Genomic DNA, 13,427 nt, shown 5'->3' on the forward strand with positions numbered 1-13,427 from the left:
GCAGCAAGACTTCATGTTACCCAGTCACGTGACATTATGCCCTTGTGGCATGTGCCGTCACCGGCCTAGTATAGCCAAGCCATTGCAATGCTGATTTCAGGGGAAAATCCACTTAGTTGTGTGACCATAGCCCGGAGCAGAGTCGGCATCCTGCGGCACTCCTGCTGTCCTAAACCTACAAATCCCAGTATGCCTTGACAGACTGTCAGGATATGCTGGGACTTGTAGTTTCAAAACAGCTGGAGTATCACACAGGGTCCTCTCCCCTCTGTACCGGTCTGCATTGTAAATTTGTTTACTGTAAACGATATCTATAAGGCTACTTTCACACTAGCGTTTTTTGCAATCCGTCGCAATGCGTCGTTTGGCCGAAAAAACGCATCCTGCAAAAGTGCTTGCAGGATGCGTTTTTTCCCCATAGACTAACATTAAGCGACGTATTGCGACGGATTGACACACGTCGTGCGATGGTTGCGCCGTGTTGTGGCGGACCGTCGGCACAAAAAAAGCTACATGTAACGTTTTTTGCCGCCGACGGTCCGCTTTTTCCGACCACGCATGCGCGGCCGGAACTCCGCCCCCACCTCCCCGCACCTCACAATGGTGCCGCGGATGCGCTGGAAAAATGCATCCGCTGCCCCCGTTGTGCGGCGCAGAGATCGCTAGCGTCGGTAACCTCGGCCCGACGCACTGCGACGGGCCGAGCCCGACGCTAGTGTGAAAGTAACCTTACCCAGTACATAACCCCTTTCTCATGTCCAGCATCATGGAATTAATGGTGCTATATAAATAAATAATAATAATAGTAATAATATCACGGTTGTGCTGACTCCTGACATAGGAAGAGGTTTTTATTTAGGCTACTTTCACACATCAGCTTCCTTCCTTCCTTCCTTCCTCCCTTTAGTCGAGGGATAGGGACGTTTCCAGGGTGGGGTATAGGAGTCCATGACATATCAAGCTCCTCTTAGTCTGTGGCAGGCACTGACATATTCCGCTGCTGTGGCCACTGCACTTTCCTCTCTAACACCCCACCCCCCCAGTATTATCGGCAGTTTCTCTTCCTCCTCCATAGAGGTAAAGTCTGGGAGGAGATCAGTCTCTTGAAGTGAGTGTCCCTCACTGCGGAGTATTTGGGGCACCTCATCAGGAAGTGGGCTGTTGTGAATTCCGCTCTTGGGCTCCCTCCGGTGGTTGTAAGTGGCACTTTTGTGAGTTCTGCTCTTGGGCTCCCTCTGGTGGATTTAAGTGGAACTGCTGCTCCTTGGATTTAGCAGTCAGCAGCTGCTTCCACTTATCGTCTATTCTGGCTCGGCTATTTATCCTGGCTCCATCCTTCAGCCAGTGCCAGTTGTCAATGGTTCCTGCTTGGATTCACATCTCTCTTGGATTTCCCTGATATTCTGACCAGTTCAGCAAAGATAAGTCCTTGCTTTGTTCTTTTGCTTTCCACTTGTTGTGGACTTAATCGTTCAGCACATTCTTTGTTTTTTCTAGTCCAGCTTGTCAGTATGGATTTATTCAGTTAAGCTGGAAGCTCTGGGAAGCAGATTTACCCTCCGCACCTTTAGTCAGGTGTGGAGATTTTTGTAAACTCTGTGGTGGATTTTTTTCTAGTTTTTAATACTGACCGCACAGCATTCTGTCCTGTACTATCTATCTAGCTAGATTGGCCTCCTTTGCTTCACCCTAGTTTCATTCTGTGTATGTCATTTCCCTCTCCACTCACAGTCAATATTTGTGGGAGGCTGTCCTTTGGGAACTTTCTCTGAGGCAAGATAGCTTTCCTGTTTCTATCTTTAGGGGTAGTTAGTCCTCTGGCTGTGACAAGGTGTCTAGGGAGTGACAGGAACATCCCACGGCTACTGCTAGTGTTGTGTTAAGCTCAGGAACTGCGGTCAGTACAGATACCACCTCCTCCAGAGCACGTCCATGTTGCTCCTAAACCACCAGTTCATAACAGTGGGCCTCATCCTCCACGGCCTCCTGGGGGCACTGCTGGCAGAGTCTGCCCTCTCGGGGCTTGTAGTTCTGTCAGTGCTGCCCGGATTCGATGAGTAGGCTGTGGGTGCTTAGTCGGTATCGGCTTAGGATCTGTCGCTCTTTGGGGTTTTCTAGTTTCTCTAGATATGGGGCCAGTTTGTACTCCCTCTGTAGGTTCTGGTATTTCGTCAGTTTCTTGGATTTGTTTGTTGTTCCTCCAGATGCTGAGATATTCCTCTTTGACTTTGTGTACCATGTTCTGGATTTCACCTTTTGTCAGGCCATGTAGGTTGATGGCTTGGTCAGACTGGCTTTGGGTACTTTTTGTTGGGAGGCTTCCTGGGGCTTCCTGGTGTAGGAAGGCTTTGTGATGGTAGGAGTTGGGACTGCTACTTTGTAGATGAGCCTTGAATAACAGTGCCTTCTTCTTTATTGCGATGTGTAGTGGGAATCTGCCCAGCTCTGCTCGGCAGGCGCTGTTTGATGTGCTCCGATGGACTTGGACAAGATGCTAGCAGAACTCTAGGTGGAATATTTCCGTCGGCCCAGCGTCCCACTTTGACCAGTTTGGGTATGAGACTGGGCCCCAGACCTCACTGCCGTACAGAAGGATTGGGGCAATGATGGAGTCAAAGATTTTTAGCCAGATGGTTACTGGTGCCTTGAGATGGTACAGACGTCTTCTGATGGCATAGAAGGCTTTGGATGCCTTGTCTTTTAGTAACTCTATTGCTTGCTTGAAGCTCCCTGACTGGCTGAGTTCTAGGCCCAGGTAGGTGTACCTGTTGTTGGTTTCTGTAAGTGGACGGTTGTCTATCATAAAGGTAGGATGGCCAGTAGGTTTCTGCCTTCTTTTCTGGAACACCATGATATTAGTTTTCTTCTGGTTGATTGGCAGTGCCCATGTCCTGCTGAATGATTTTCAGATGTTCTTGGAGGCCTTTCTCTGTTGGTGATAACTGCACAAGGTCATCCGCATACAGCAGAAATTTCCCCTGGGTGTCATGGAGGGTGAGTCCTGGTGCTGAAGAGGACTCTAGGGCCACTGCCAGCTCATTGATGTAGATGTTAAAGAGTGTTGGACCGAGGCTGCAGCCCTGTCTCACTCCTCGGCTCTGTTGCAAATAGGCCGTCCTCCTTCCGTTGACCTTCACACTGCAACTGTTCTCAGTGTAGGAGCTTCGGATGACGTCATATGTTTTGCCTCCTATTCCGCTCCCCAGCAGTTTTAGGAATAGTCCTGGGTGCCACACTGAGTCGAAGGCCTTCTTGAAGTCCACAAAACAAGCGTATATCTTCCCGTTCTTTGTATTGTGGTCGTGGCTCTTGATGAGGCTGTGCAGAGTGTAGATGTGGTCAGTGGTGCGGTGGTTCGGCATGAACCCTGCTAGGCTCTTGCTGAATTTATTTCTCAGTGCTATGTAAATCATTGATTTTCAACAGCGTCCCACAATTTTGAAACCTGTAATTTTCTCTTTATTGTGTCTTTTAAAATCTTACAACTATAATTTAATAAAATTGATTTTAGTGGATTTTTGGTCGTTTTTCTTCTTTGTTGTTTTCTAGGCTCTTGCTGAAGACTTTGTGCTCGGTGAGGAAGGTGAGGATCCTCTTGTTCAAGATGCAGTTGAGGAGTTTACCCAGGTTGCTACTGATGCATATGCCCCGGTAGTTTGCTGGATCGTACTTGTCCCCGGTTTTGTGTATAGGGGTTATGAGGCCTTAGTTCCAGTTTTTGGGAAGCAGGTGGCCTGCAGTACAACATTAACCCCTTCCCGACGTGCGCCGTACTAGTACGGCGCATGTCGGGTCCCCTGCTTGGATGTGGGCTCTGGCGGTGAGCCCACATCAAAGTCGCGTCATGTCAGCTGTTTTGTACAGCTGACATGTGCGTGCAATAGCGGCGGGTGAAATCGCGACTCACCCGCCGCTATTACCTGTTAAATGCCGCTGTCAAACGCTGACAGCGGCATTTAACCGGCGCTTCCGGCCGCACGGCCGGAAATGAGCGCATCGCCGACCCCGTCACATGATCGGGGGTCGGCGATGCATCAGGATGGTAACCATAGAGGTCCTTGAGACCTCTATGGTTACTGATGCCGGCCTGCTGTGAGCGCCCTCCTGTGGTCGGCGCTCATAGCAAGCCTGCATTTTTGCTGCATAGCAGCGATCTGATGATCGCTGCTATGTAGCAGAGCCAATCGAGTGGTGCCAGTTTCTAGCCTCCCATGGAGGCTATTGAAGCATGGCAAAAGTAAAAAAAAATGTTTTTAAAAATAAATAAAAGTTTAAATCACCCCCCCCCCTTTCTCCCCATCCAAAATAAAACAATTAAAAAATCAAACCTACACATATTTGGTATCGCCGCGTTCAGAATAGCCCGATCTATCAATAAAAAAAGCATTAACCTAATCGCTAAACAGCGTAGCGAGAAAAAAATTAGAAACGCCAGGATTACGTTTTTTTGGGTCGCCGCGACATTGCATTAAAATGCAATAACGGGCGATCAAAAGAACGTATCTGCACAAAAGTGGTATCAGTAAAAACGTCAGCTCGGTACGCAAAAAATAAGCCCTCACCCAACCCAAGATCACGAAAAATGGAGACGCTACGGGTATCGGAATATGGCGCTTTTTTTTTTCTCTTTTTAAGCAAAGTTTTGAATTTTTTTTTTTCACCACTTAATATAAATATAAATAAAAGATAAAAAATAACCTAGACATGTTAAGTGTCTCTGTACTCGTAATGACCTGGAGAATCATAATGGCAGGTCAGTTTTAGCATTTAGTGAAGCTAGCAAAAAAGCCCCCAAAAAATCAAAAAACAAGTGTGGGATTGCACTTTTTTTGCAATTTCACCGCACTTGGAATTTTTTTTCCTGTTTTCTAGTACAAGACATGGTAAAACCAATGGTGTCGTTCAAAAGTACAACTCGTCCCGCAAAAAATAAGCCGTCACATGACCATATTGACGAAAAAATAAAAAAGTTATGGCTCTGGGAAGAAGGGGAGCGAAAAACGAAAACACAAAAATGAAGAAGGGCCGCGGCGGGAAGGGGTTAAATAGTTTTGTTATCGCAGCCTGGATGTCTGGAGAGCTGTATTTCAGCATTTCTGGGAGGATCCCATCTGGACTGCTGGCTTTTTTACCTTTTATCTGTGTGATCCTTTCTGTTATTTCTGTCGGTGTGATTGGTGTATCCAGAGGATTTTGGAAATATTTGAACTTTTCCTCCATATCTTTCAGTTTTTTCACAAGCTCTTTTTGTGCTGGGTTCAGGTCTTCACTTGGGATGTCATTGTAAAGGTCCTTGAAGTACTGGAGCCAGATGTTGCCACTCTGGATGTGGAGGCTGTTGCTTTTCTGGTTGGATCCAGGGTGATTCCACAGTTCCCAAAATTTGTTGTCCTCAGGGGCATCTTGGAGTTGGAGGAGTTTTGGTAGAGATGTGGTTTTGCTTTTTCTTTCTGAAGATGGCTTTGTAATTTCGTTATACCGTTGTGGTAGGCTTCCCTCAGAGTGGGGTTGTTGGGGTCTCTGTGTTTTTTATTTGAGGCCATTCTTAGGGCCTTCCGTATGGTCTTGCATTCTTTGTCAAACCAGTTGTTGGGATTTTGTTTACCCGGCCTCTTGTTGATGCTTCTTTTCAGGTCAGACATTTCTGCCATGGCATATAGAATGTCGTTAAGGTCTCTTACCGCTAGGTGTACTCCTTCAGGGTTAAGTTCATACACGTTATTATGGAAGCATTGGAGCTTCTCCTTGCTCTCTGGTCTGTTGATGGCATCTTTGTATTTTGGGGCTGATATCTTGGGCCATTTGAAGGATGGTGGCAAGCTAAAGAGGCCGGTCTTTTGTGGGGTTTGTGAGGGTGACTTCTTTGTGGATTTGATGTATAGAAGCAGTTGTTTGTGGTCTGACAGATGTTTGTGGGGTGACTATAAAGGCTCCAATATTTGTAGGGTCCATATCTGTGATAGCATAGTCTATCACACTGCTGCCCACATGGGAGTTTAGGGTATGTCTTCCCAGTGAGTCTCCCTTGGTGCGGCCATTGAGGATAAAGGTACCTTCACACGAAGCGACGCTGCAGCGATAGCGACAACGATGTCGATCGCTGCAGCGTCGCTGTTTGGTCGCTGGAGAGCTGTCACACAGACCGCTCTCCAGCGATCAACTATGCCGAGGTCCCCTGGTAACCAGGGTAAACATCGGGTAACTAAGCGCAGGGCCGCGCTTAGTAACCCGATGTTTACCCTGGTTACCAGCGTAAAATCTAAAAAAAACAAACAGCACATACTTACATTCACGTCCCCCTGCGTCCACTTCCTGACTGACTGAGCGCCGTACAGTGAGAGCAGAGCGGTGACGTCACCGCTGTGCTGCTTTCACTTTCACTTTGCGGCGCTGAGTCAGAGGAGGAAGCAGACTGCAGGGGACGCAATGTGAGTATGTGCTGTTTGTTTTTTTTACATTTTACGCTAGTAACCAGGGTAAACATCGGGTAACTAAGCGCGGCCCTGCGCTTAGTAACCCGATGTTTACCCTGGTTACCAGTGTAAAATATCGCTGGTATCGTTGCTTTTGGTGTCAAACACAACGATACACGGCGATCGGACGACCAAATAAAGTTCTGGACTTTATTCAGCGACCAGCGACATCACAGCAGGATCCTGATCGCTGCTGCGTGTCAAACGAAACGATATCGCTAGCGAGGACGCTGCAACGTCACGGATTGCTAGCGATATCGTTATAATGTCGTTTCGTGTGAAGGTACCTTTAGAAGTCCAAGGCTTCAGCATAGGTTCAACAGTGTTCTGCCGCTTTTGTTAACTGTGCAATCGTAGCTGTTCCTGTCTGTGTGCACTGAGTTGTCAGTCGGTATCTGCTCCAAATATATAGATGTTTCCATCAATGATCAGGTAGTCTCTTTCCCTTCCGTTCTTGCGTTGAAGTCTCCGTAGATGAGAACGTTGCCAAGAGTCTGGAAATGGGCAGCTTCAGTCTTTAGGGTGTCAAAGCTGTCCGGGTTGAAGTATGGAGACTCTGGAGATCTCGCTCTCTCGCTTCGCATCAGTTTTTGCACAATTTGCAACGGATCCGGGTATTTATTTTATTTTTTTTTTCAAAAGTAGCCAAATTCATCCTGACAGCGAAAACCCGGTGTGTGAAAGTAGCATTAGGCTATGTACAGATTTTGAAAAATCCACAGGTAAAACGCACTGCAGTTTTTGTGCGGATTCCACCTGCGGTTTTACACCTGTGGATTCCTATTGGGGAGCAGATGTAAACCGCTGCGGAATCCGCACAAATTGACATGCTGCGGAAAATACAACGCAGCGTTTCCGCAGCATGGGCACTGCGGATTTTGTTTTCTATAGGTATACATGGTACAGTACAACGCATGGAAAACAGCTGCGAATCCGCAAGGTGTGCACATAGCCTTAGATGCATCAGATTTCTTGCTCTATGGATACATCCAATTGCACAGCCAGGTGTCTTCAGTGTGCTTGAAAAATATGTTTGAGTCCCCACGGCTGCATATCTCTCGGCTGTTAGGCAATCCCTGCATGTCTTGTGGCTGTCGAGCATATTTTTCGAGCACACCGAAGTCATTCTGTTAGCACACGAGCATGTATGGATAACACCTTATCCCAGCACGTTCACCCATCACCAACATTCATATAATATAGCACAAGTATATTATTGTGTGACTGGAGGAAACAGATTGTAGTAACAGATCAGCTGCTTGAGCCATCCCTGAAAATGGCAGGATTCAGCTGGAGCCTCATGTTCTCAGTTGAGGATCAGGTCGATATCTGCATAAAGTCCCTTCCTAAACAATATTAATCTGTAGCATCTTCATGGCCAGATACCTGGTAAGCTCAGGATAAGGTGGCAATAGCTGATCTAGGGATTTTCAGAAAGACTAGCAGATCCTTATCAGTTGATCTTGGGGCTTGTCATGGAGACTGATTCTTGGCCGTGTACATAATTAGCATTGTAGGCTCTATACATATGAAAATGGCATTGGTGCTGGCTGGAGAACAAAAGGAGGTAACACAAAATGTAAGGATTGCAGACGTGGCAGTAATACCGGAGCCCTGGTGCCTGATATGGCCTTTTTTAGACAAGTAGCTTTGAATGACAATGGGGGGGAAGGGATCCATGTGCAGTGAAGTGGAGAAAAAGATTAACCCCTTCACCCCCGGAGCTTTTTCCGTTTTTCCATTTTCGTTTTTCGCTCCCCTCCTTCCCAGAGCCATAACTTTTTTATTTTTCCGTCAATTTGGCCATGTGAGGGCTTATTTTTTGCGGGACGAGTTGTACTTTTGAACGACATCATTGGTTTTAGCATGTCGTGTACTAGAAAACGGGAAAAAAATTCCAAGTGCAGTGAAATTGCAAAAAAAGTGCAATCCCACACTTGTTTTTTGCTTGCCTATTTTGCTAGGTTCACTAAATGCTAAAACTGACCTGCCATTATGATTCTCCAGGTCACTACGAGTTTATAGACACCCAACATGACTAGGTTATTTTTCACCTAAGTGGTGAAAAAAAATTCCAAACTTTGCAAAAAACAAAACAAAACAAAATTGCGCCATTTTCCGATACTCGTAGCGTCTCCATTTTTCGTGATCTGGGGTCAGGTGAGGGCTTATTTTTTGCGTGCCGAGCTGGCGTTTTTAATGATAGCATTTTGGTGTAGATACGTTCTTTTGATCGCCCGTTATTGCATTTTAATGCAATGTCGTGGCGACCAAAAAAACGTAAATCTGGCGTTTCGAATTTTTTTCTCATTACGCCATTTAGCGATCAGGTTAATGCTTTTTTTTTATTGATAGATCGGGCGATTCTGAACGCGGCGATACCAAATATGTGTAGGTTGGGTTTTTTTTTTATTGATTTATTTTGATTGGGGCGAAAGGGGGGTGATTTAAACTTTTATATTTTTTTTATTTTTTTCACATTTTTAAAAACTTTTTTTTTTTACTTTTGCCATGCTTCAATAGCCTCCATGGGAGGCTAGAAGCAGGCACAGCCCGATCGGCTCTGCTATGCAGCAGTGATCATAAGATCGCTGCTACACAGCAGATTTGCAGGTGTGCTGTGAGCGCCGACCACAGGGGGGCGCTCACAGCCACCGGCAATCAGTAACCATAGAGGTCTCAAGGACCTCTATGGTTACCTTCCTGACACATCGCCGACCCCCGATCATGTGACGGGGGTCGGCGATGCGCTCATATCCGGCCGCACGGCCGGATGCGGTAGTTAAATGCCGCTGTCTGCGCTTGACAGCGGCATTTAACTAGTTAATAGCGGCGGGTGATCGCGATTTCACCCGCCGCTATTGCGCGCACATGTCAGCTGTAAAAAACAGCTGACATGTCGCGACTTTGATGTGCTCTCACCGCCGGAGCGCACATCAAAGCGGGGGTCCCGACATGTGACGTACTATACCGTCACATGTCGGGAAGGGGTTAAAATTCCGCCAATGTTTAAGTTTTGTTTTTGCATCATTTGTTGTGCAGTAAAAAATAACCTCCAGGTCTGAACGAGTACAGCAATACAAATCAGGTGTAGGTTTTGTTTGTGTGTTATCCTCCGTATCCTTATACTATAGCAGGGTCTGCGCACACATTTTATGTTTTCCGCACAGTTATGTCATTAGACCTGAAGGATTTCCTAGTACCAGCAAAGTGAATGAGATTCCTGAAGTCTCAATCACACGTTTCCTATTTTTCTTGCAGATTTGAAGCAGTTTCATATCTTCAGAATGGCAATTTTCTCAGCATTTTTTTGCAGTTTTTTTCATCTATTCTAATGATTGGGAAAAAAATGCATCAAGGAACACAAGCAAAAAATGCGGCAAAAACTCCACATTTTTCATGCAGCATTTTTCCTTCCAATAGACACGTTTTTGATGCAGAAATGACTGCAACAAATACCTAACATGTGCACATACCCTGAGTGGATTTAAAAAGTACTATGCTTTTAAAAAAAAAAAAAGAAATCAATAAATATGTTATGCTTTGGGTCCCCATTTTCTGAGACCCAAAACGTTATAATTTTTCAGTTGATGGACATATATTTGTGTGCTTTTTTTCTTTTGTGTGCCAGGTTAAAGATTTTAATGATACCGGTATGGAGCACATACCTCATTTTCATTGTCTTTTCAATGATTTCTTTTTTTTGGGGGGGGGGGGCGGGGGGTTTGTTGTGCCCCCTCCAAAGAAGGAATTTTTTTTTTTAACATTTAGGCTACTTTCACACTTGCGTCAGTACGGGGCAGTCGCTAAGCGTCGTCGCGACGTACCGACGCATGTGAAAATTCGGCACAACGTGGGTAGCGGATGCAGTTTTTCAACGCATCCGCTGCCCATTGTAAAGTCCCGGGGAAGAGGGGGCAGAGTTCGGTAGGAAATGGCGGACCCAATGGACGAAAAAACGTTCCCTTAAGCGTTTTTTTCGTGACTGTCCGCCAAAACATGACGCATCCAGTGCACAACGGACACGAGGTATGGCTTCACTGCGGTGGTTTTCAGTTGCTGTTTGTTTGTGGCCTTTCTGTCTGAAGTTTAGTCTTTAACAAGTGAAATGCTGCTCAATTGGGTTGAGATCAGGTGACTGACTTGGCCATTCAAGAATATTCCACTTCTTTGCTTTAATAAACTCCTGGGTTGCTTTGGCTTTATGTTTTGGGTCATTGTCCATCTGTAGTATGAAACGACGACCAATCAGTCAATTGTCCAATTACTTTTGGTCCCTTTAAAAACAGGGTGGCACATGTTAAGGAGCTGAAACTCCTAAACCCTTCATCCAATTTTGATGTGGATACCCTCAAATGAAAGCTGAAAGTCTGAACTTCAACTGCATCTGAATTGTTTAGTTTAAAATGCATTGTGGTAATGTCTATAACCAAAATTAGAAAAATGTTGTCTCTGTCCAAATATATATTGACTTAACTGTGGATTTCTTAGTTTCCACTAAAGTGTTTGATTCTTGCAGCCTGAAACAAAAGTCATAGTTTTTTAAGGGTCCCTCAACGAGAGCTAGAAAACAGTTGCATTGGCTAAGTGCAAACATAATCTTTTATGTTTACTTTTTCATGTTTTTTTTGCTCTGTGACCTGCTTTTATAAGGCATTACACTCTGCTGCCATAAACCTATGAAAGTCGCTATGACTGTTTTAGTGGTCCGCGACACGTGCATTCATGGCTTTTGGGATTAGAGTTCCCAGTAAGTTTACAACTATATGGATTTGGTAACTTAATTGATACAACGTATTGGAATGACACCAGTCCCTACATACTCGTGAAGGATGTTGGTGCATCTGCCATATTGTATCTACGAGTACTGTGACATTTAGTACAGGTTGTTGTTATTTTTTTTTTATGCTAATCATCATCCTATTTTGTTTATCCCTCTGTGCAGGATGATCAGAAGTAAATGCTGTATTATTCCACAGCCTGGCATTGTGTTACTTCCAGAGAATGTTCACAGCAAGGACCGGAAACGTCACCATCCATGATCTCCTAATAACGGGTTATTCATACACTTGATGAGACTCCATTCCGCCTGGAATTAATGTACTGCGATACCTTTAACTCTCAGCGGTCTTCCAAGATGTGGTGTTTTGGGGTAACCATCCTGTCCACATTACTGCTGCCTGCTGTGGAAGGTCACAGTTTGTTCACTTGTGAGCCCATTACAGTGCCTAGATGTATGGGCATGTCCTATAATATGACCTTCTTTCCAAACCTTTTGGAGCACTACGACCAAGCAATCGCAGCTACGAAAATGGAGGTAAGTGTCATTGGTTCCAAAATAGGTATTCCATAATTCAGTGAGAATCTTAACCTATGCAAACTATGGGTTGCTCCCATCTTCTTAAATTAAATAGTGCTTGTAAATACAAGCAATTTTGCAATTTACTTCTTATTGAAATTTTTGGTCATTCTTAATACCATATATACTCGAGTATAAGCCGACCCGAGTATAAACCGAGGCACCTAATTTTGCCACGAAATACTGGGTAAGTTTATTGACTCGAGTGTAAGCTTGGTATGCATTGTCCCCACATCCCTGTCCTGGTATGCGTGCCCCCCCCATCCTGTCTGGTATGCGTGGCCCCCCCATCCTGTCCTGGTATGCATGGCTCCCCCCCATCCTGTCCTGGTTTGCGTAGCTCCCCCCATCCTGTCCTGGTATGCATGGCTCTCCCCGTCGCTGTCCTGGTATGCGTGGCTCCCCCCCCTTAGCTGTCCTGGTATGCATGGCTCCCCCCATCCTGTCCTGGTATGCATGGCTTTCCCCGTCACTGTCCTGGTATGCGTGGCTCCCCCCCACCCCACCCCCCCCATAGCTGTCCTGGTATGCGTGGCAGGCAGCTGTCCTGGTATTCATGCTTCCTATTCCAAAAAAAACCCCATCCTACTCGCCCTCGCAGCATCTCGTTCTGGCGCCAGCAGCTCTTCCTGTGCTGAGTGATCATGTGGCACCGCTCATTAAGGTAATGAATATTCCCCCCACGCCTATGGGAGTGGAGACGTGTGCATATTCATTACCTTAATGAGTGGTGCCACGTGATCGCTCAGCACAGGAAGAGCTGCTGTAAGCCGGGACCAACGAGATGCTGCGAGGGCACGCTGGAGGGTGAGTAGGATGTCTTCTGGAAGCCAGCGGCTGCGGATGTCACTGTGCGCGCTCTAAGAGAAATGAATATTCATTTCTCTTTAGCAGCAGCTCAGGCTTTAGCCACAGCCGCTGGCTCCTGTCTCTGTGACCCGCCGCTCCCCCGCCGGCATTCTGGGATAATTAATTCATGTATAAGCCAAGGAGGGCGTTTTCAGCACAAAAAATGTGTTGAAAAACTCTGCTTATACACGAGTATATAAGGTATATTAAGTTTTTTCCTTTGTTTACATCTTGTTGTCTTGGAGACCGGCCACCGCTGGACAGCAGAAAATTGAGCTTGTAGACACTGTTTTGAAGCTGGACAGGATTGCTGAAGTGCACTCTTGTCTTCTAATCCCGGCCAACCTCAGCTCCGTGCTTACAAGTTAGAAAGCAGCAGTGGTCGGCCTACGCAACGAGCTGTAAAGAAAAGAAAAATGTTTGAAAATTTTATTAAGCTTTAAATTGCAAAATTGCTTGTTTTAACAAGCACTATCTGACCATATCCATTTATGAAGATGGGAATAACCCTTTAAAAAAAACATTTTTGAGTCACCGTACTTAACTATTTTCAGATCTCCCATTGAGTTGCATAGAATAGAGGTGGGCATGTCTGCCCTCTGCCCCAAATGATTCCTCATGCACAGAACTCTGGGGGTTCTTCAATCTGTTGGGCCCCCTCCAATCTATTGGAATTTGTCAAAAAAAAAAAAAAACGTTTTAAAGATTTAGTTAATTGTGTTGTCACCTTCAAGGTAATGTTTTTG

The 13,427-nt window shown here is 45.7% G+C and overlaps 1 protein-coding gene across 1 annotated transcript in view; it reads left to right on the plus strand.

Annotated features, from left to right (window-relative positions):
• Positions 1–13,427, plus strand: part of FZD6 (frizzled class receptor 6) — a 76,144-nt gene that overhangs the window by 9,705 nt on the left and 53,012 nt on the right. Inside the window, exon 2 of the mRNA XM_077271000.1 lies at positions 11,419–11,790. Coding sequence (XP_077127115.1) covers positions 11,572–11,790 — 219 coding nt within the window. The 5' untranslated portion in view covers positions 11,419–11,571. The remainder of the gene's footprint in view (positions 1–11,418; positions 11,791–13,427) is intronic.

The sequence above is a fragment of the Ranitomeya variabilis genome, chromosome 6 (genome assembly GCF_051348905.1).
Source record: "Ranitomeya variabilis isolate aRanVar5 chromosome 6, aRanVar5.hap1, whole genome shotgun sequence".
Taxonomy (NCBI): Eukaryota; Metazoa; Chordata; class Amphibia; order Anura; family Dendrobatidae; genus Ranitomeya; species Ranitomeya variabilis.